The sequence below is a fragment of the Piliocolobus tephrosceles genome, chromosome 17 (genome assembly GCF_002776525.5).
Source record: "Piliocolobus tephrosceles isolate RC106 chromosome 17, ASM277652v3, whole genome shotgun sequence".
Taxonomy (NCBI): Eukaryota; Metazoa; Chordata; class Mammalia; order Primates; family Cercopithecidae; genus Piliocolobus; species Piliocolobus tephrosceles.
In genome coordinates this window covers 54,811,049-54,834,384 of record NC_045450.1, presented here as the reverse complement: position 1 = coordinate 54,834,384, position 23,336 = coordinate 54,811,049, and the positions used below count along the sequence as shown (strand labels likewise).

At 52.9% G+C, this 23,336-nt stretch overlaps 1 protein-coding gene across 1 annotated transcript in view; it reads right to left on the bottom strand.

Annotated features, from left to right (window-relative positions):
• Positions 1 to 12,704: 12,704 nt before the first annotated feature.
• The window catches only part of WWP2 (WW domain containing E3 ubiquitin protein ligase 2), a 153,203-nt gene continuing 142,571 nt past the window's right edge, over positions 12,705 to 23,336 (bottom strand). The window contains exons 13-23 of the mRNA XM_023210309.2: positions 23,198 to 23,273; positions 22,845 to 22,916; positions 22,538 to 22,626; positions 20,308 to 20,467; positions 18,485 to 18,618; positions 18,019 to 18,159; positions 17,231 to 17,351; positions 16,811 to 16,915; positions 15,336 to 15,432; positions 15,049 to 15,121; positions 12,705 to 14,621 (exon numbers count right to left, since the gene is read on the bottom strand). Of these exons, the coding sequence (XP_023066077.1) occupies positions 14,522 to 14,621; positions 15,049 to 15,121; positions 15,336 to 15,432; positions 16,811 to 16,915; positions 17,231 to 17,351; positions 18,019 to 18,159; positions 18,485 to 18,618; positions 20,308 to 20,467; positions 22,538 to 22,626; positions 22,845 to 22,916; positions 23,198 to 23,273 (1,168 nt within the window). The 3' untranslated portion in view covers positions 12,705 to 14,521. The remainder of the gene's footprint in view (positions 14,622 to 15,048; positions 15,122 to 15,335; positions 15,433 to 16,810; positions 16,916 to 17,230; positions 17,352 to 18,018; positions 18,160 to 18,484; positions 18,619 to 20,307; positions 20,468 to 22,537; positions 22,627 to 22,844; positions 22,917 to 23,197; positions 23,274 to 23,336) is intronic.

The window sequence follows — 23,336 nt, the reverse complement described above, 5'->3', positions numbered from 1 at the left end:
GCTGCAGTCCTTTATGCTCCTACTCACAGTTCATGAGGTTACCATGTCTGAAACCACAGTATATTTTAGCAGCTTAAAGTATGGGCTCAAGTCAGATTGCTTGACTTGGAATCTAAGATGTATAAACTACTAGCTGTTAAGGCTATTTGGCCGGGCGTGGTGGCTCACACCTGTAATCCCAGCACTGGAGGAGGCCGAGGCGGGGGTATCACCTGAGGTTAGGAGTTCGAGACCAGACTGGCCAACCTGGTGAAACCCCGTCTCTACTAAAAATACAAAAAATTAGCCAGGATGTGTGCTTGTAATCCCAGCTACTTGGAAGGCTGAGGCAGGAGAATCACTTGAACCCAGGAGGCAGAGGTTGCAGTGAGCCGAGATCGCACCATAGCACACCAGCCTGGGAGACAGAGCAAAAAAGACAAATCTCTATCTCCATTTTCTCCTCTGCAACATGGGAATAGTTTTATTACTACCTGCTTCATAGATTTGTTAGGAAAATTACACAATAATTTTTACACAAAATATTACATTACACAAAAATATTACTTATAAGGGGCTTGGAGCAGAGCCTGCACACAGTATATCCCGTGTCAGTGTGATTGTGACGGGCCTTATTAATATGCTTGCCAACCTAACACAGCGCATGATCCAACTTCCCAATTTTTATAGATCTTAGGAGTGCAATAGTATTCTGAAGTTATTCTGATAGAGCTTTCTCCCCATGGCCATGTCTATTGTCCCTTCTGTGAATTGCTACTTCTGTCTTTTGCTCATCTTTTTTTCTATTGAGTTTCTTTTCTTTTTCTTGTCGATTTTCAGACATCCTTTGAATATTCAGGAAACAACTCCTGTTTCGGTTTTTTGTGACAGCTCTTTTCAGTCAGTCCCATCTGTCTGTTACTTTATCTTTGGGGAGCTTTGTGGAACAGAAATCTTCTATTTTGATGTAGACAAATCAATCCATTCTCCCCTATGGTTAGTGCTTTGTGAATTACACTTAAGAAGCCCTTCCCCAGCTTAAAGTCCCAAATCTATTCTCATATTTACACATCATTAGCTTTATATTTTCACCTTTCACATTACATCTTTTCATTCACTTCAAGTTTCTTTTTTATTTTTACTTTTTGAAAGACAGGGTCTCACTCTGTCACCCAGGCTGAGGGTGTGGTGGTACAATCATAGCTCCCTGTAGCTCAACCTCCCGGGCTCAAGCGACGCTCCCACCTCAGACTCCCAAGTCGATGGAACTACAGGCGTGCACTACCATACCCAGCTAGTTTTCTGTAGAGACGAGTGTCTTGCTCTGTTGCCCGGGCTGGTCTCCCCACCTTAGACTCCCAAGTGCTAGGATTACAGGTGTGAGCCACCACACCCAGCCTCCACTTCAAGTTTCAAGACTTCTATTTATCTGACAATTTTCAGCTCTGCACCTCCCCAGCCTTCTGTTGTCCCTCAAGCACCCAAGCCTTGAGCCTGAATACACTTCTGGTCTGCAGCAGTCGGGGAACGGGCAGTAGCTGAGTTGCATGGGGTCTGGGAGGGGAGGTGGGTGTCCAACTCCTCTGTATACGGATGCTTAACTACTCCACTTGTTTTTGTTTGTTTTGAGATGGAGTCTTGCTCTGTTGCCCAGGCTGGAGTACAGTGGCACAATCTCCGCTCATTGCAACCTCCCCCTCCCAGGTTCAAGTGATTCTCCTGCCTCAGCCTCCTGAGTAGCTTGGACTACAGGTGCCCACCACCATGCCCGGCTAATTATTTGTAGTAGAGATGGGGTTTCACCATGTTGGCCAGGCTGGTCTCAAACTCCTGACTTCATGATCCGCCCACCTCAGCCTCCCAAAGTGCTGGGATTACAGGCATGAGCCACTGCGCCCGGCCTACTCCAGTTGTTTTTAGGCCCTAGTATCACCCTTGCCTTCTTGCTGCCCCCAAACCCTAAGTCTCTCAGGTGGTCTACTAGACAGAGCGGCTCATTTCTCATCGGCCTCCCCTGCAGTGCAACTTCCTGCTCTGCTTGATCAATTACAATCCTCCACCTGCTGTCTGCCTTGTACAACTATGTTAGCCATCCTCGTCTCCACCAAGTCCTCTTATGTTCTCTTTGCCCTTGTAGGTTAAGATTTTTATAAAACTTTCACCTTGTTTATGGTAAGAGATAGGAATTCAACGTTGTTTCCTCCCGAGAGTATTCATCCCCAGCCCCTGCAGCTCCCGTGCTCTAGTCTTTTGCATCAGATTAAATGGTATCATCCTCTTCCCGGTTTCTCAAGCCAAAAATGAAGACGTCATCCTTGACTTCGCTCTTTCTCTCATGCCCCATTTCCAGTCCACTGGCAAAATCACGTCGATTGCACCCCAAAGGCAGCGTGAGTCTTTCCATTTTCTAGTCCATATGGAGTCAACACCTGACCCAAAGCCAGCGCCTCTCCTGGATATCCACGGTGCCTCCAACCACCCTCCCTGCGTCCCTCCAGCTCCAGGGGACCCACGCTCCATGCTGCCTTTGGGGTGATCTTTCTCAGGTTACCTCGGGGCACACCTGTCCTGTGCCTGAGCCTCCAGTGGCTTCCCACTGCTCTTAGAATGAAAACCGAAGCTCTTCATCAGGGCTCATGGGTCCCTGCATGACCCGGACCTGTGCCAACCTATGGGTCTCCTCTTATGCTGCCCCTGCTCAACCCACTGAGCAGGGTGCCCCTGAGCACCCCAGCCTCAACCCACTCTCAGAACAGGTCAGCCTCCTTCCCACTCAGATGGCTGCACTGGATGCTTCTAACTCTGGACATTCCTCCTCCAGCTCTTTACTTGACTGGCTCCTTCTTATTATTAGTTTGATTTTATTTTATTTATTTATTTATTTTGTGAGACAGTCTCACTCTGCCACTCAGGCTAGAGTGCAGTGGCGCGACCTTGGCTCACTGCAACCTCCACCTCCCAGGTTCAAGCGATTCTCCTGCCTCAGCCTCCCGAGCAGCTAGGATAACAGGCACCCACCACCGTGCCTGGCTAATTTTTGTATTTTTAGTAGAGACAAGGTGTCATCATGTTGGCCAGGCTGGTCTCAAACTCCTGACCACAGGTGATCCACCCGCCTCGGCCTCCCAAAGTGCTGGGATGACAGGCGTGAGCCCCCGTGTCCGGCCTTCTGGTTCCTTCTTACCTTTCAGGTCATCAGGCTGAAACACCTCTTTTGAGATGCTTTCCCTAAAATCCTACCTAAAGTAGACTCTTTCTCTTGCACTCTTCTCTGCCATATCATATTTATCAAGAGGCATCCTGTGCCCCTTGGCAGAAAGCTGATGTTTAGGGGTGAGTACCACGTATGGAGTGCAGGGACAGGATAACAGTCCACGTTTACCACTCAGGCTACTTCTCATGTACCCCACACACAGACATTCCAGATTTTAACCAGTGTGGACCAATTACAGAGAGTTGGCAGACCTTGACTATAAAATCCAGACATTTAGATCAGGCGCAGTGGCTCACACCTGTAATCTCAGCATTTTGGAAGGCCAAGGCAGGAGGATCCCTTGAGGCCAGGAGTTTGAGACCAACCTGGGCAACATAGTGAGACCCTGTCTTCACACAAAAAAATTTTTTTTAATTAGCCGGGTGCACTGCAGCCTGGGTGACAAAGTAAGACACTGTCTCAAAAAAACAAGACAAAATGAGCCAGGCATGGTGGCATGTGCCTCTAGTCCCAGCTACTCGGGAGGCTGAGGTGGGAGGACCGCTTGAGCCCAGGAGTTTGAGGCTACAGTGAGCCTAGATCGCACCACTGCACTCCAGCCTGGGCAATAGAGCAAGACCCTAACTCAAAAATAAATAAATAACACAAAATAAAATCCAAAGGTTTGGGGTGAAATGGATATCCTCCCAGAAGAAGCACTGCTTCTGCACGCACAGCCCACCAGGCCCCAGATACTCACGGGAGGCCGTCATGGAGGCAAGAGCTTTGCCCTGAGCCAGCCTCTGTGGGAGTCCTAGAGCTGCAGAGGCCGCCCTTCAGGCTAATTTGCTGCTGTAATAGCACCATCTACCCTGCTGCTCACCCTATAATTACACAGGAAACGGCCCCAAAATTGTCCTTGAGAGACTGGACATGACTCTTGCCAACTATGTTTGGCTGGAGGCCCAGACAAGAACTAACGACATCTCAAGGCAGAGAGCCGCAGTCGCAGACTGGGCCAGACCTGAGGGCCCCGGGACCACTGGCACTGCCGGGCCAATGTTGTCAGGCTGGAAACTGGGGTCTCGGAGAGGGATTAAAATTACTCCCACTTCCCAGTATTCTCTTTCCCCGAGAAGAGGAAGACGGGCAGTCGGCCTGTGTTCCTGGTATGATTTTGTTGATTTACAGATAATCTTCCTGCCATGGCTCTTTCATGTATTAAAAATCACGGCCACATTCAGGAACCAGGGAATGGAAGGGATGCTAATCTGAGGACATTTAATCTGACCTAGGATGGTGTACCGGTTACCTATGGCTGCCTAGAAAATTACCATAACAGTTAGCTGCTTACAACACGCATTGGTTATCTCACAGTTTCTGTGGCTCAGGGGTCCAGGCATGGCTCGCCTGGGTCTCTGAGTTGCTCACCGGCTGCAGTCAGGATGTCCGCTGGGCTGTAGTCACCTCCAGCTCAGCAACAGAAGGATCCAGCTCCAAGCTCACATGGCTGTTGGCAGGATTCAGTTCCTCGTGGGCTATGGGCCTAAAGGCCTCAGTTCCTTGCTAGCTGTTGACATAAGGCTGCCTTCAGTCCCTTGCCACGTGGGCCTCTCCAGCACAGCAGCTTGCTCCATCAGAGCACACATGCCAGCAGGCAAGGGGACAGTCAGTGAGACAGATTGCAGCTGAATCACAGAAGTGACATCCCATCACCTGGGCCATGTTCCACGGGGTAGAAGCAAGTCACTAGAGCAGTCCGCTCTCAAGGGGAGGGGTTTTCACCATGAAGGTGGGAATACCAGGAGGGGAGCACTGGAGGCCACCTAAGAAGTCCACCTACTAGGCCAGGTGCGGTGGCTCACAGCTGTAATCCCAGCACTTTGGGAGGCCGAGGCAGGTGGGTCACCAGAGGTCATGAGTTTGACACCAGCCTGGCCGACACGGTGAAACCCCGTCTCTACTAAAAATACAAAAATCAGCTGGGCGTGGTGGTGGGTGCCTGTAATCCCAGCTACCTGGGAGATTGAGGCAGGAGACACGCTTGAATCCAGGAGATGGAAGTTGCAGTGAGCCGAGATCGCACCATTGCACTCTAGCCTGGGTAACAAGAGCAAAACTCTTGTCTCAAAAAAAAAAAAAAAGTTCACCTACTCTCAGAAGGTGTGCGAACCAGAGTGACTCCATCTTGAACAGGGGCTGGATAAAATGAGGATGAGATCTGCTGAACTGCATTCCCAGGAGGTTAGGCATTCTCAGTCACAGGACAGAGGTTAGCAAGACTGGTATCCCAAAATACAGGTCATAAAGACCCAGCTGATAAAACAGCGTGTGGTAAAGAAGCCAGCCCAAGCCCACCAAAACCAAGATGGCGACCAAAGCAACCTCTGGTCATCCACACTGCTCATAATATACGAATTGTATTACATTTGCATACTAAAAGACACTTCTACCAGCATGTGACAGCTTACAAAGGCCATAACCATGTCCAGAAGTGACCGTACATGATAGAAAAGGGAAATTCCCACCCCTTTCCTGGAAAACTCATGAATAATCCACCCCATATTTAGCATTTAATAAAGAAATAACCCTAAAAATAGCCAACCATCAGCGCTCAGCACTGCTCTGTGGAAAACCATTCTTTTGTTTCTTTACTTCTCTCATAAACTTGCTTTCACTTTACTCTGTGGACTCGCCCCGAATTCTTTCTTGCATGAGATCTGAGAACCCTTTCTTGGAGTCTGGATCAGAACCCCCTTTCTGGTAAACACTAACACAGACAGGAACAAGAATGCACTAGGGTAATCAAAAATAGAATACAGTGGGGTTTTCTGAATTTGGTGCCTAATTAATGTCTTAGAATGAGAATACTGTTAGTGGAAAATGCAAAAGTAAAATATCTTTTTTTTTTTTTTTTTTTTCACGGGGTCTAACTCTGCCACCCAGGCTGGAGTGCAGTGGCACAATCTTGGCTCACTGCAACCTCTGCCTCCTAGGTTCAAGCGATCCTCCTGCCTCAGCCTCCTGAGTAGCTGGGACTACAGGTGCCCACCGCCATGCCTGGCTATTTTTTGTATTTTTAGTAGAGACGGGGTTTCACCATGTTGGCTAGGCTGGTCTCAAATTCCTGACCTCAGGTGATCCACCTGCCTCCGCCTCCCAAAGTGCTAGGATTACAGGCATGAGCCACCATGCCTGGCCACCCTCTTGTTTATTAACAGGACTACCTATTGCAACCATTGGCTTTGGAGATAAGAAAGCAAAGCAAAACCATCCCACCTACTCCCCTTTCCCCGCCCCACTTCATCCACCTACTTCCATCCCATGCCCTTCACCTTCCACCCTTTCCCAGCATAAGGAAACCAGTCAGTGCTCTTGGGGAAGTGGGCGCAATGAGGTTCATCTTGGCTGATGATCTGGGTGCAGTGTTTCACACCTGTAATCCCAGCACTTTGGGAGGCCAAGATGGGCGGGTCACCTGAGGTCAGGAGTTCAAGACCAGCCTGGACACAATGGTGAAACCCCATCTCTACTAAAAATACAAAAATTAGCTGGGCATGCTGGCGGGCGTCTGTAGTCCCTGCTACTCGGGAGGCTGAGGCAGGAGAATCACTTGAACCTGGGAGGTGGAGATTGCAGTGAGCTGAGATCACGCCACTGCACTCCAGCCTGGGTGACAGAGTGAGACCCTGTCTCAAAAAAACAAAAACAAACATCTCAGCTAATGAGCAAGAACTGCATTCCGAAATGTGTTTCTGTTTTCTTCCTCCCAAGACTCCCTCAGAAGGGCAGTGAAGGAACATTAAAATTTTTCCATTTTGCTCTACCCAGTGCACCCAATCTGAGCGGCAGCATCTGAGAGGCAGACCAGAGAGTTCAACACATTTCTAGGAGGTGTCAGGCAGGAGGAGTGGCCAGGCAGAGGGAGCCCTCGCCAAGAATTCAGGCAGAAAGAGCTTAGCCAAGGAGGGCTCTGGTGAGCCCTGCAGAACCCGGGAAGGCTCAGGACTGAGAAAGGCAGAGGCAACAGCAGCAAGGTTAGTTGAAAGTCAGTATAATAAACGCAGACAAGCCCCTTCAGGGCCTCTGTGCACAGGCTGCCATCTGCAAGCTGTCCCTCTTCTCTCCCCAGGCGCATCTATCAAAGGAGAGGAAGCTTGCAGACAGCAGATCAAGCATCTCTTCTGCTAGAGCCCCAAAAGTGTGTATTTATTTATTTTTGAGACAGAATCTTGCTCTGTCACCCAAGCTGGAGTACAGTGGCATAATTTGGCTCACTGCAACCTCCGCCTCCTGGGTTCAAGCAATTATCCTGCCTCAGCCTCCTGAGTAGCTGGGATTATAGGCCCCTGCCACCATGCCTGGCTATTTTTTGTATTTTTAGTAGGGACGGGGTTTCACCATGTTGGCCAGGCCAGTCTTGGAACTCCTGACCTCGTGATCTGCCTGCCTCAGCCTCCCAAAGTACTGGGATTACAGGCTTGAGCCACTGCATCCCGCCCAAAATTATTTTGTACCTTAGAACTTAAAGTATAATTAAAAAATTAGGCCGGGCGCGGTGGCTCACGCCTGTAATCCCAGCACTTTGGGAGGCCGAGGCGGGCGGATCACAAGGTCAGGAGATGGAGACCACGGTGAAACCCCGTCTCTACTAAAAATACAAAAAATTAGCCGGGCGCGGTGGCGGGTGCCTGTAGTCCCAGCTACTAGGGAGGCTGAGGCAGGAGAATGGCGTGAACCCAGGAGGCGGAGCTTGCAGTGAGCCGAGATCGCGCCACTGCACTCCAGCCTGGTGGACAGAGTGAGACTCCGTCTCAAAAATAAATAAATAAATAAATAAATAAATAGATAAAGTATAATTAAAAAATTAAATAAAACAACCAAACAGGCCAGGTGCAATGGCTCACGCCTGCAATCCCAGTACTTTGGGAGGCTGAGGCAGGAAGATCACTTGAGACCAGGAGTTTGAGAGCAGCCTGGGCAACACAGTGAGACCTCGTCTCTACAAAAAATAAAAAAAATAGCCAGGCACAGTGGGGTGTGCCTGTGGTCCCAGCTACTCAGGAGGCTGAGGCAGGAAGGTCGCTTGAGCCCAGAAGGTCAAGGCTGCAGTGAGCTGTGATGGCACCACCACTGCACTCAGCCTGGGCAAATGAGGGAGACCCTATCTCAAAAAAAAAAAAAAAAAAAAGGCAGGGTGTGGTGTCTCGCACCTGTAATCCCAGAACTTTGGGAGGCCAACTCAGGAGGATCGCTTGAGCTCAGGAGTTTGAGACCAGCCTGGGCAACATGGCAAAAAACCGTCTCTACAAAACATTTAAAAATTAGCTGGGTAGTCCCAACCACTTGGTAGGTTGAGATGGGAGGATCACCTGAGACCGGGATGTCGAGGCTGCAGTGAGCCATGATCGCGCCACTGCACTCCAGCCTGGATGACAGAGTGATACCCCGTCTCAAAAAAAAAAAAAAAGAAAAGAGAGAGAGAGAGAAAGAGAGAGAGAAAGAAAAAGAAAAGAAAGAAAGAGAAAGAAAGAAAGAAAGAAAGAAAGAAAGGAAGGAAGGAAGGAAGGAAGGAAGGAAGGAAGGAAGGAAGGAAGAGAAAGAGAAAGAAAAATGAGCCCTGCAGAGCTCGCGAGAGGCTGAGAACTTGGGGGCAGCAGGAAGCAGGAGTGAGGTAGAGAGCTGAAAACTGAGGTAGCTACAAGTTTCTCTACAAAAGGGTGGGACACCCAGGTCCTCTCCAAGCCCCACACGGCCTGGCTACCTGCCCACTCCCAGCTGCAGGAGACGAGAGATGGGAGTCAAGCTCCAGGACTGAAGACCTGAGTCAAAGATGCAGGCTGAGAGAAGGAGCAGGGCAGGAAAGCAGGAGAAAAGGTAAGGCTGGGGGCCTGGGCTTTGAAACCTCGGTTCCTTCCTGCTGTCTGTTCCCAGGAAATCTACACGCAGGTGCACCCTGTCTCAGGCATGTCCTCCTCCCCAGGCGGGAGACCGGAGGAGTCATCTCTAGAGAAACCAGCCACCCTGAAATCGATAGCCCCGAACAGTAACATCTGGGGCCTCAGTGAAAAGGCCCACTTGCCACCCAATCCCTTTCCAGCAAAGGCCAGCAGGTGAGAGAACCACTCCCGTGGTGTCTTCCATGGAGGAGGCAAAGATGTTGACCGGGGAGCTGCTCCTTCGCCGGCTCTCCTGGGCTCCCGTGCTCTTCCCTGCCTCATGCTTCTGCGGCTACCTGTTCCTGTCCGTCTGGGCACCCACACTTCGAGGGTCTGATCTTCGAATGGCAGTTTGGGACCCTGGCCTGGGTGACCTAGGAAGATCACACAGACCCTGTTCAGAACCCATGAAGTGGGTTTGGCTAGGTGAGTTTCCATCTCCTTTCTCGTTTGTTCTCAAAGCCATAGCCAGGTACACAGCAGCGGCAGTTTGCCTTTGTCTCTGCTGGTTCACATGAAACGGGAGGGAACAGCGAGCTGGCCCTGTCCCCTCTATGCTGGAGTTTATTCAGACCCCTTCAGCCCACAGCAGTGGAACTCTCAGCCCCATTGCCAGGCAATGCAAGCATGCAACAAGCCCACAGCTTCATTCTCGCCCCACGTTTTGTGCTTTTGCTCTGTTTCTGGCCTGTGGAATTCTTTATCTTGCTTTTGAACCAGTTCTTTGGTTTTTTCTCTTCTTGTAGTTTGTTTCTTTATTTGGAGCAGAGATGGGATCAAATCATGAATTCACTGTGCTATTTTGACAGAACCCCATGTTTTGAATTCAAATCTTTTTTTTTTACACCAAAAGAACAAACGCAGCTAGTAGAGTAGTTAATTCTATGTTCTGGGCAAGAGAACTAAAGCTGGGAATAGAGTATCTTGTAAGCCAGTGGTCCCCAACCTTTTTGGCACCAGGGACCAGTTGATTTCATGGAAGACGATTTTTCCACAGACTGGGATGGGGGTATGGTTTCCGGATGAAACTGTTCCACCTCAGATCATCAGGCACTAGATTCTTATAAGGGGCGTGCAACCTAGATCCCACACACGCGCAATTCACAATTGGGTTCATGCTCCCATCTGAGAATCTAAGGAGGCTGCTAATCTGACAGGAGGCAGAGCTCAGGTGCTAATGTCAGCAATGGGCAGCAGCTGTAAATACAGATGGAGTTTCGCTCACTCAACTGCTGCTCACCTCCTGCTGTGCAGGCCCGTTCCTAACAGACCATGGACCCACAACGGTCTGTGGCTCAGGGGCTGGGAACCCCCGTGGTAGACCATCAAATATACTGAGAAAGATGGCACCAGAGTCCAACTAAAGAGACCAAAATTATAGCAAGCATCAAAAAGAAAACCATGATCACAAAGGACCGGAATACACAATTCTCCAAAGAAGATATACATTTGGCCAATGAGTACATGACAAGATGCCCAACATCACTAGAGAAATGCAAGTCAAAGCTACAATGAGATACCACCTCACACCCATTAGGAGAGCTACTATTAAAAATAAAAACAAGAAAAGAACGAATGTTGGTGAGGATGTGGAGAAATTGAAACCCTTGTGCATTGTTGGTGAGAATGTAAAATGGTACCACTACTGTAGAAAACACTACGGAAGTGCCTCAAAAAATTCCAAACAGAATGACGCTGGGTGTGGTGGCTCACACCTGTAACCCCAACACTTTGAGAGGCTAAGGCAGAGGATCACTTGAAGCCCGGAGTTTGAGACTAGTCTAGGCAACATAGGAAGATCCCGTTTCTACAAAAAATAAAAAATCAGTCAAGCATGGTGGCATCACACCTGTGGTCCCAGCTACTCAGGAGGCTGAGGCAGGAGAATCACTTGAAGCCAGGAGTGCAAGGCTGCAGTGAGCTATGATCATGCCACTGCACTCCAGCCTGAGTGACAGCATGAAACTCTTTCTAAAAAATAAACATAAAAAATAGAATTACTGGCCAGGCCTGGTGGCTTACGCCTGTAATCCCAGCACTTTGGGAGGCCGAGGTGGGCAGATCATGAGGTCAAGATATCGAGACCATCCTGGCCAACATGGTGAAACCCCGTCTCTACTAAAAATACAAAAATTAGCTGGGTGTGGTGGTGTGTGCCTGTAGTCCCAGCTACTCGGGAGGCTGAGGCAGGAGAACTGCTTGAACCCAGGAGGCGGAGGTTGCTCCTCTGCCTTCCAGGTTCAAAGCGATTCTCCTGCCTCAGCCTCCCGGGTAGCTGGGATTACAGGCACCTGCCGTTACACCCGGCTAATTTTTGTATGTTTACTAGAGACAGGGTTTCGCCATGTTGGCCAGGCTGGTCTCGAACTCCCGGCCTCAGGTATGTGCCCGCCTCGGCCTCCCAAAGTGCTAGGATTACAGGGTTGAGCCAATGCACCCAGCCCAGAAATTTCACTTCTGAGTATATCCCCAAAAGAACTGAAAGCAAGGTCTCAGCGGTATTTGTCCATGTGTGTTCACAGCAGTGCTGTCCACAATGGCTAAAACATGGAAGTAACACAAGCGTCCACCGAGGGATGAACAGAGAAGAAAAAAGATACAATGGAATATTTTTCAGCCTTAAAAAGGAAATTCTGACCCATGGATGGACCTTGAGGACATTATGTTAAGTGAAATAAGCCAATCACGAAAAGACAAGTGCTACATGATTCCACTCATAAGGAGGTAGTTAATAGGAGTCACAATCAAAGGGACAGCAAGGAGAATGGTGATTACCAGGGGCTGTAGGGAAGGGTCAGTTTCCATTTTGTAAGATGAAGAGAGTTCTGGAGATGGTTAGTGATGATGGATACACAACATTATGAATGTATTTAATGCCACTGAATTGTGCACTTAAAAATGATTAAGATAGTAAGTTGTGTATTATGTGTATTTTACCACAATAAAAAACAAAATGAAACAAAAACAGGCGTGGTGGCTCACGCCTGTAATCCCAGCACTTTGGGAAGCTGAGGTGGGAGGATCACCTGAGGTCAGTAGTTTGAGACCAGCCTGGCCAACATGGCGAAACCCTATGTCTACTAAAAATCCCCAAAGTGCTGGGATTACAGGTGTGAGCCACCACACCTGGCCCCGGTGGGATTTTTAAAGTATATCTGGAAAGATCCGAGAGAAGCCAGCAGCGATGGTTGCCTCCGGGAGGGGATCAGGGTGGCCGAGGGACGGAAGAGTAAGGGAGGCCTTACACAGCAGGTCCTTTCCATCTTTCCACTGAACCTTCACCAAAGCCCCAACCTGCAGCTGTTACTGTTCTGCACCCCACAGCAACCGCCTGGAGACCCCCGGGTCGAGGCAGAGGGTGCCAAAAGGGTGCAGTGAGGTGGCCGACCAGGGGCTGAAGCCGGTGATCCCCGGGCCAGGACTCAGCTGCCCAGCCAGAAGTTGGGGGCTGCCTCGGTCCATGACACACAGGCTTCTCAAAACCAGCAAGGTCAGCGAATTTCCACCCCTATCCAGGCCTGGAGGGTCTGTGAGGACCAGAGTCCTCTTGACTGGAGGACCGTAGGTTTGTAAACATCCACACCAACACCACCCACAGCTGCTGATTGTTTATTGCACAAGAAACTGGCAATATCGAGGCAGGGGGCGGGTATTACAAAATAGTCTGGTGAGCAGCCCATGGCTAGCAAAGGGCATTCCGTACAGACACCTCAGTTATATACACGTACGCACACACACGCACGAACACACACGAACACCCGTGAGCCTGATGCTTCCAAACCTCACCAGCAGCTTGCACCCTGACCCACCCTGGAGCGGCTTCCGTGGTGACGTGCCGCAGGGAAGTACGGCAAATGACTGAAAGGGACAGAAGAGGTTGCGCCGTGGCAAGCTGAGTCACTCAGATCAGCACACACGACACAGGCAGACGCAGGCTGCACCTCCCCGGCCAGGGAAAGGTCGAGGATCTGGGAGCATGGAGACTGTGCTTGGAAGGCACCCGGGACCAGTCCAAGGGCTGCCTGGGGTCCTAGAATCCTGGGGGCCCGGGCCAGGAGTCTGCCATGATTACTGCCCCAGCATCCGGGGTGGGGGGGGGGGGGCATGGTCACCTTGAAGATTTCAGTGTGACCTGTGAAGATTCCAATGACGGCAGAGTCCCCGGGTTGGAGGCTGGTGGGAACTGCAGAAATCAGACCGGGCTATGCAGCAGGTCAGGGCCTTTCTGCTGGTTTCCACGTCCTGTGTGCAGATGAAGCACCTACGCAGAATGGACACTTTCCGCTGGCCGGGCCGCACTCCATTCTGAACGGGGGACCAGCAGGCACGCCTGGAGCTCCAAGGGCTGGCGGGAGAGCTCCACAGCCGGGCCCCTGTGTCCCGCCACTGGGGACTGCCTGGGGGACCCTATCTAGCAAAGGGATTTCTTCTCTATTGAAGGCGGCAAGGCTAGGAGTGGCGCTCGGGACCTCAACCCCTCCCACTCTGCCAGGCTCAGGGACAAGGTCCCTGCCAGGCTGCGCTGCCGGGTCAGGCCCGCCTGAGCTCACGGAACCGCCAGGCAGGTTCTTGAGAGGCGTGGCTGTTTGGGGAACTTGTGGACCCAAAGGCCTGGGTCCCTCAAGGTCTCAGAACGCCTGGGGTGCCAGCTCCTGGACAGAAAGTGACAGCAGCGTAACAAAAAAAAAAAAAAACTGCAACCCTACAACACAACCGCTTCAAGTTTATACATGGAAAAAGAAAGTCTGAGGGAGTCTGCTGTTTCTGTCCCATGGATACCCAGGCAGCTTAGACAGACCTTCATTTGCTGAGAATGAATGAATTGGCCAGCATGCGTCCTGCGACTCAGCCTCCATCGCTGCTGCCTGCTAGGGAGGCAGGCGGAGATGGCCTCGCCGCAGGGCCGTCTCCCTCAGACCTTCACTTCATCTCGATCGTCAGAGAGGCTTTACAGGCAGAACCTCCTTTGCTGCCAAAGACCCGTGGCTCTCAGTCCAGAACAGCCCACCCCACCCCCAGGAGCCAGTCTCCTGGCCGAACTAGTCCGGGAGGTCTCCGGCCTCTGCGGCAGCTCCTGGGGATACAACACCTTCCCTTGCACACACACACACCCCCAGGGTGGGGTCTAGAGGATGGGGGAGAGTTTTGCAGAGAGGGTCACCCCTCTGGAACTTTGCGAAGGTGGGGCCAAAGGCAACTAGGCGGCTTTATTCCAGACTGCCATCCACGGGTGGGGGGAACTGCAGGGCCTCCTGGGATCAGGCTCTTCTGCCAGAAGCGAGATGACGGTGTCGTCCCACACAGGGCCACGTCCACGGGGGCCTCCCAAGGGCTGCAGGGCCGGTGGCCTCTCAGGCAGGGAGGACTCAGGACTATGTGTGCACTGGGGGTAGTGGGGGGGCGGCCTCAGTTACTCCTGTCCAAAGCCCTCGGTCTCCTCAATGGCATACAGCAGCTTCTCTCTCAGCTGCTCGTAGCTCTTGTAGGGAGGAAGATCCAGACGGTTGAAGCTATCGAGAGCGGGGAAGCACGACAGTCAGCCCCGGGAGGCCAGGCTCTGCCAGCCCCACCCTGCCTGCCTGCCTGCCGCAGGGCCACAGGGCTTGCGCCACACTGGCTAGGGCTCAGGGGCCGCCAGTCAGGCCTTCACACTGCAGGTGCCTGGACCATGGGGTGTTAAGGAGGGGCCAGGACAGCTGGAAATTGGTTGGGGGACACTTAGGGCAGTAGCTCTTGGACTACTGGAACAGAAGCGCTTCATATGTAAAACCCGGCAGATAAGATGCCCATCACAGCCCCATCTCTCCAACCCAACACCCCAGGGCCACGCAAAAGCTGCCAGACTCGAGGCTAAGAAGCTGCTACACCCACTGGGCTGTGCCAGGAGCTCATCGGGTCTGAGGCCCCCCGACGTCCCACTAAAACTAGCAGGCTCACCAGGTGTGGCTTCTGGGCAGCCAGGTTTCCTTGCCAACTTTGTCAATGCAGAACTTCTGTGGTCCATTGCTACCTGTGATCCAAGGTAAAACACACCCATGTCAACAGAGACATGCCTTCCCAAAGCAGGACCCTCCAGCTCCACCCACAGATGGGCTCGGCCCCAGGACACAGAGGCCTCAGCTCTTCTCCATCCCACTGACGTGCTTCCAGGAAGACTAGGGTTCCCCTCCCTCTGAGCTGTCCTCACTGCCAGCCAGGACACCAGAGGGCGAGAGAAAACGTACCGATGAGTTCAGCAAATCCCCCGATGGGCAGGCGGCAGGTCCCAGTGACAAACTGCAGCAGCCGGATCCTCTTCTCATTGTCCATCTCCTTCACCACCTGGAAGTCCGCAAGTCAAGGCACAGTCAGGCGACCCACGGGCCCAGTACTTAGCCTGAACGTGGAGCTCTCTAGCTCAGCGGGGCCCCTCTTTGGGGCTGAGGACACAAAGCCAGGTTGGCCAGGGGATGACAGCCTCCAACCTGAGAAAGCCGGGAAGTGCTTCCGCTAAGAGGCTGTGTCTGCAGAAGATTCCCACCCGTCCATGGGACATCTCTGGGTCTCAGGGACACCAAGTATTCTCTTCCCATCCAAGTTCTGCTTTCAGAAATGACTAAATATGGGAGTGACTACTTAATGGGTATAAGGTTTTGGGGGAGATGAAATGTGCCAGAATTCGATAGTGGTGACAGGTGCACAACACTGTGAATGTACCGGAAGCCCGTACTCTCTCGCCTGGGCTGGAGTGCAGCGGCACGATCTCGGCTCACTGAGTGCAGCGGCACGATCTCGGCTCACTGAGTGCAGCGGCACGATCTCGGCTCACTACAGTCTCCACTGCCCAGGTTCAAGCGATTCCCATGCATCAGCCTCCCGAGTAGCTGGGATTACAGGTGTACGCCACCACACCTGGCTAATTTTTTGTATTTTTTTTTTTTTTTTTTTTTGTATTTTTAGTAGAAACAGGGTTTCACTATGTTGGCCAGGCTGGTCTTGAACTCCTGACCTCAAGTGATCCACCCACCTCGGCCTGGGTAGGAAGCCAAGGACCCCCAAGTGGAAAGCCACTGAATTGTGTATCTTAAAAAACTTAAATGGGTTGGGCACAGTGGCTCATGCCTGTAATCCCAGCACTTTGGGAGTGTGAGATGGAAGGACTGCTTGAGCCCAGGAGTTCAGGACCAGGCTGGGCAACACAGCAAGACCCTGTCTCTATTGAAAAAAAAAAAAAAAAACATTTAATAGTTAATTGTAGGTTATAGAAATTTCACCTCCACAAAAAAACTGTATACACACATATGCATACAGACATATACTAAGAATATCTGTAATTGTTATTTTTTTTTATGCTATCCTTCATAACGACAACAATGACAGCTCTTTCTGTTTTCTGGAGCCAAGCCCCTGACTTCCTGTCCCATCTGGCTGGCAGGGGACCTCTCAACCAGTGGCAGCTGCTGTCTGCCTGCAGGTCTGTCCCTGCACACCAGCTGACCCAAAGCTGACCACTGACGGCCTCCTGTCACATGCACTGGCCACCACTCAGCTGGAACTGTCCCTGTTCATCCCAAGGCTGGTCTATCGTCTCCTTTTGCAAGCTGTGGGAGGTGAGGACAGGGTCACAGCTGAAGGTCCTTGCATGTGAGGTCTCCTCAAGACCCATTTCCTTTGGCTGATGGGCCAGATGTCCCTGCCAAGGCCTGGGCCCAGGACCCACCTGCCAGAACCACTGGATCTGCTTGCTGTTCTTGGTGTAGTGCCGGTAGATGGTGCTCTTCTGCCAGTCGCTCATGTCTATCTCCTGCATGCCGCACAGCATGAGCTGGGGAGAGGCAGCAGTCAGCACCCCGGCAGGCCCCTCCCCACGCATCGTCCACTCGCTAGCACGACATTGCCCCAGACATGTTCAACTAGCCATTTCTGGTGTCGGCGTTAAAATATGGGTAATGTAAGTCCCTGTTTTCTTGAAACAAGTGTCTGGGGAAAGGTGGGTCCTGAGATCCCAAATCAAACCCATCTGCCCTGCCGCAGTGGGAGTTTTATTGCTGAGTGTCTGTGGGTGCACAGTGAGCGCATCACAGAGCAGGATCACCCCAGAGGCAGGGGCTCAGGGTCCCAGCACCCTCAAGACACTCACCTCCAGCTCTTTTTCATCAAAGTAGCGCAGCCACTCCAGCGGGGCCACCTCGTTGAAGCCATCCAGGAAGGCTTTGGTCTGCTCTTCCACGCCTCGGGTGAAACGCCAGTCGGTCAGCAGCCTGAGACCAAAGACCAGCCACGGGTGGAGGATGAGACCCACTGCTCAGACGCAGCTCCTGGCCAGGCCGCGTGGCCATTACCACGCAGGACCACCAGATCAGAAGAGCCCACTTCGCACACCCAGACCCAGCCTGCTGGAGGCCCTAGAGTGCGGCCCTAAAAACCTCACAGTGACCTGCAGACACCGGAGTCTTTGAAATCATCCTCACCACCGCTCCTCCTGCCCCTGCCCACAACGCCAACTGAACCTCAGATGTATGAAAGCGTGGAGAGAAAAAAGACTAAACCGAGAGGCCTGAGGAACAGGCATGGAGAACGGGCACACGTGAGACGGTGGGTCTAGGCACGCAGGCCACAGAGATCCTTTCGGCCTGGAGAAACATGCAGACGGCTAAGCTTGATGCGACTTCAAAGAAATTCCACCCTGGAGGCTTGAAGTCTCCCACATGGGGAAAAAGCGCAGCCGGGAGTCGGTAACGAAGGACCTCGGCTCTGGTCCCCCAGCTCGCGCCATCACATGACTGCCCGTCAGCAGCCACCATTGAGGCAGATGGAGATGGCATCCACAGTGACCGATGGGCCACAGGGTGCGGGCCCATCTTGCTCTGCAACCCACTAGATGTCCGCCCCGCCCCTGGAGCGGAGCCCCCGGCGCCCCAGACTCACATGATGTACTCTTCCTTGTTCTCCTCCGTGACGCGGATGCTCTCGCCGCCCTCCTTCAGTTCGTGGGTGGTCACCTTGCCCAGGATCTCCATGTCCTGGATGAAGTACAGCTCCAGGCCACATTCTTCCAGGTTGTTCTCTCTGCGGGCACAGCAGACCACGTAGGGAGATGTCTATTGTGGCAGGGTCTTTGCTGGATCCTGCTCTGCTGCCCATGGGACACCAAGGGTTCGCAGGCGGCCTAGAGTCCTGAACAGTGACAGGGGACAGCTCCCTGACTCAAGGAGAGGATTCTAGAACTGTCCACGGGGGACCCAGAGGACATTCCTCTCCACTAGCTCTTTTAAAGGCTGAACAAGAGCTCAGGGGCCACGCCGGCAGACACAATGAAAGCCATCGGTACCTGCTCCCTGCCCAGAGACGTCCCTCCTATCAGTGCGGTGGGGTGAGGGGGGAGGGAGCTCACTTGATCCAGACAATGGAGTTGTAGAACTCAGGGTCGACGGACTCCAGGTCTTTCAGGGTTGGCCTCTTGTTGAGCATCCGCTTATAGAAAGGGAGGGTGAAGCCCGTGTCGATGAACTTTCCATGGTACAGCGCCTGGGAAGGAAGAGGCACGGCACAGAGCTTTGGCCTTCCCCGGGCACTGCCAAGACTGGCTCTCGGATACTCGGTATCAAACTCCGCTGCCGCTACCCGCCTTCCCTGACAGAACCGCAGCAGCGGCTGCCTCGGACGCAGCGGGAGGGCCTCGGGAGCAAACAACGCCTTTGTCCTGACTTGCACCTACAGAGGGACTCTCACCCTGCCCTGCAGACCGCAGGGACTGGGCAGAGACAGCCGGTGCGGGAACCCACGTCCAGGCCCGCATCTGCCCCTCACACTGGCCGGCTGGCTCCCAGCCTAGCAAAGGTCTGTCCCACGCTCACAGAAAAGGCTTGCTCAGAGCAGCTCCAGGTGGCAGCCCTGACTCACTGGCGCTCAGGGTGGGTGGCAAAGGCAGCCAAAAATAATGCAGACACCGCTGACAGCGAGAGCTGGCGGCCAATGGTGAGTAATAGTCTAGGGTTTTACCGGTCTGTCCTGTTGGCTGCTGGGCCAGGCGGGTCTCTAGACCTGGGAAGAATGTGCCCACTTCCAGAGCCCAGCACCTTGGCCAAGAGCTCCCCGACGATGGGAAGGGCCATATTTAGTCACAGGCTCCTGGGGCACTTGGGTCCTCCTAAGAGGGGAGCTCAGAAAGACGGGGAAGAAGCGAAGGGAAGTGAGAACTGAAACTTCTCAAGCTATGAATGTGACTCCCGTGCTGGTCCCGCCTCTCAATCCGGGTTCTCCACACTCCCAGGACCCTCAACCGGGGGCACGTGGCAGGACCTCCCTTTCCATATTCACACCGTGTCCTTCTTTCCAGTTAAATACAGATGCTGGGAAAGCCCCTCCCCAGAACTGGCCCACTTTCTGACATTGTCCCTACACCCCGCACCAGCCAGCCTACGGTTCACCAGGAGGCGCGTGGCGCGAACAGCAGCCCCCGTGGACTGGCGCGCCCTCTCTGGGCCCCGCCCTTCGCCCCCATAGAGCTCGTAACCTAAAAATGTAAAAAGCTAGAGAGAGTTCTGGAGAAACCAGAGCTTTCTCAGTGGCTGCCCTGCAGGTAGTGAAGAGTTTGCACGCTGCTTGTATAGGACTTGTGGAGAGGGAGCCCAGGGTCTCTGGGCCACAGACTTTAGGGTTTTGTTCTAAGCTAGTGTTGACTCCAAATGTCCTTCCAGAAGGCTTAGTGTCTCAGTGGGACATTCCCAAATGCCATGACAGTGTCACCTCCCGGAGACAGGCAGCAGGTGGGCAGCTATGGTTTCACCTGGCCCTGTCATCCCAAGGCCCTCAACACAGCACATATTTAATGTTGAGTAAAGTCTGTGGCCCAGAGACCCTGGGCTCCCTCTCGACAAGTCCTATACAAGCAGCGTGGAAACTCTTCACTACCTGCAGGGCAGCCACTGAGAAAGCTCTGGTTTCTCCAGAACTCTCTCTAGCTTTTTACATTTTTAGGTTACGAGCTCTATGGGGGCGAAGGGCGGGGCCCAGAGAGGGCGCGCCAGTCCACGGGGGCTGCTGTTCGCGCCACGCGCCTCCTGGTGAACAGGCCCAGGGCCTCCTCCAATGCTGCCCCTTCCTGGAGGTCTCAGAGAAAAAGCAGATTCCCCTGGTGCCCCTGGCACACTTCACCAGGAGAGGGAAGAGGAGGGAGAGGCGGAGGGAACTAGGCAGACCCCTGGGCCCCCTTACCATGGCGATGAATCTGCCTATAAAGCGGAAGTAGGTGAGGTGGTCCGGGTTGATGGAGGAGGCAGGGTTGATCTGCAGGCAGTAATTGTTCTTTCCGGCGTATTCAAATAAACAATACATAGGGTTGAGCACCTCGTGAGACAGGAGGAAGAACCACTCTCTGTGAGGGAAGAGAAAGAAAAGACAAGAATAATGGGTCCCTTGGTGCACATCTGCACAGGAGCTGTGACTCTCCACCGTTGTGTTTCAGGTAGTCTGAGGACACGTGTCCCAGGGAGTCAAGCCCCGTGACAAGCGCCCGGGTTAACCTACATGAACAGCTGGTCAGTGAACAGGGTGGGCTCAGGCCTACATAGAATGGCAACTACATTTGAGGATGATGTTTGGGAGAACGTGTGCCCGTCGGCTCCTAGGTGATGTGTTCCAAGACTACATCACAATATCCAGAGCTTCTAATGGTAAAGGGGGTCCTTGTATCCTGGGTCACCATGCTCAGTTGCATAGGCTGTGCATTGCACAAGGCCATGATGCACGTTTATTACAATAATTTTTCTGCAAAGGTTCTGTTGAATAGCAACTACCCAGTTTCCGCTCTACCTGGTTGGGCAACATAACGTAAATACAGAGCACCACATTCCCAACCCCGATCCATGAAAACGTAATCCATGCTGCCTTCAGATTAGAAACCTCACACCCACCAGCTATGCCACACTCTTGCGCTTTGCCCTCCCTTCACCCCCAGACCCCAACACCATCCCCGTTCCCACACTTCCACGCATTCATCTGAACCAACACCCGTGCCCTGGGTGCGAGCCTCAGGCATGAATTCAGAGTCCTTTTGGGCTTGAGCTAAACCAGCAAGGGGACGTCCCAAGGGGGCCAGTCCCCGGCTACTGGGCTGTTTGTGGCTGGGCAGACGAGGAGTCCTTCGATGCAGAGGGTGCCCCGGTATCCTGTCCGTGGTTCTACCCTGTGGTAGAACAGCATGACGTAACCTACCATAGGGTAAAACCACTGGCAGGACACAGAGAGAGACACACACAGGGCGCGGCCACACCAGAGAAGCCCACCAAGCAGAGCCTGGAGAGGAGGTCACCACGGAAAAAAGGAACAGTCCATCCACGGGGCCAGCGCAGAAGGCCACGCCACCACCAAACAGAGGACCAGAAGCAAGTTAACCCAACACCAAGCGAGAAGACATGCCCACACCGGGAGAGGTCTCGAGCGGAGAGGTCGCCGCAGGCCACGGCGCTCCCTCTCTCTGCCAGGGTCCTTCTGCCCTGCTGTCCGAGGCAGCATTTCCCAGAGGGCCTGTTAACTTTTATGGGTGGACCAGGGTGAAGGCAAGACAATGCTTTGGACTCTTTTTAGGGTGACATAAGCCATTACAGTGTTACTGACCCCAGACACGTGACATGCAGCTGAGCCCTGCTCAAGGCCCTGTGGATCGTGACACAGCTTATCCACATGGGGACACCTGACTTCACCTGCCCTGGCTGCCTTAAGAGGAGGGGACCCCAGGGCCAACTCTGATAGATGACCACACAGCCCTGATATTCAACTGCCCAGATGCTGCTGGCCTGGTTGTTAAAGTACAGAAACATGACACACTGGTAGATAACAGAGCCACTGTACTAAGCTTTCGCCCCTCCTGGGAGTCCTCCGTTGTCTCATGACCCAGTTACTAAAGGCTTAACACCCAGCCCAGCAGGGCACCCCAGGCCCCTGTTCCAGGCTCAATGGACTGGCCACATGGATTCATGTATTTTGGTTTTTTGTTTGTTTTGTTTTTGAAATGGAGTTTCACTCTTGTTGCCCAGGATGGAGTGCAGTGGCACGATCTTGGCTCACCACAACCTCCAGCCTCTCAGGTTGGAGCGAGTCTCCCGCCTCAGCCTCCCCTATGAGCTGGGATTACAGGCATGCGCCACCACGACTGGCTAATTTTGTATTTTTAGTAGAGATGGAGTTTCTCCGTGTTGGTCAGGCTGGTCTTGAACTCCCGACCTCTGATCTGCCTGCCTTGGCCTCCCAAAGTGCTGGGATTACAGGCGGGAGTCACCGTGCCTAGCGGATTCACGTATTCTGAATGCCACACTGTGCCCACCCCTGAAGATGCATGAGAGCTTTGGGAGGGAATGTGAGCAGGGGGCAGGCAGCTTTCTGGCCATGGACGCTGTAGCCTGGGGAAGCGGGGTACAGGGCAGACTCCCAGGGCACTCAAGCTCACCTGGCGATGCCCCCATAGTCCAGGCCCTCCTCGCCACGCATGATGATGTAGAGCCGGCGGCGCAGGTCATAGGGTTTCATGTTCATGATCTGGAAGACAGAGCATCGGGCCGGCCTGCCACTCTCCCTTTCACAGCAGGCGGGGGCGGGAGGGACGGGACTCTAAGGCCTACTCTCCAGCAGACACAGTCACCAAGACCCATGCCGTGGAAAGTGTGCAGTGTGGGTTTAACAGGCCATGCGATAGGAGATGGGGTGCTGGGAGAAGGGCGTCGGCCTGGCCCTGGTTTCAGGCACCATGATCTAACCTGTTGGAAGGAATCTTCAAAAAGCGTCTGCCTGGAAACACTGATCTTCACGTGGCTGGGTAGGGCATTTGACTGAAAAAAAGAAAAAAGAAAATAACTTCAAAATGAGCCTCAAGTGATCATCTGTTCTCCTGTCGGTATGAACAGGCAGCCCCCAGCCCGCTGGGCCAGGAGGAGACAGCACGTCCCACAGGAATGAAAACTCGCTTCCTAGAGACAGCCAGTTCGGGGTTAGACAAGGTCTGGCCCCACCTAAGACACAAACATTCCGATACCTGCTGCTGCGCCGGGAACTCACACCGAAATAGGTCAATAACCCCAGCTGCCGTGGGAGCCCCAGTACCAGAACTCACATGGCAGAGGAAACGGAACTGGTGATACTTCCACCGAAAACTGCGGTCATAAGCACCAGGGGAGCCTTGCTTCGTCCTGGGAAGAGCAAAGGTGTTCAGCGGTTCATGCCATTTCTCAGAAAATGAACAACTTGTCTTT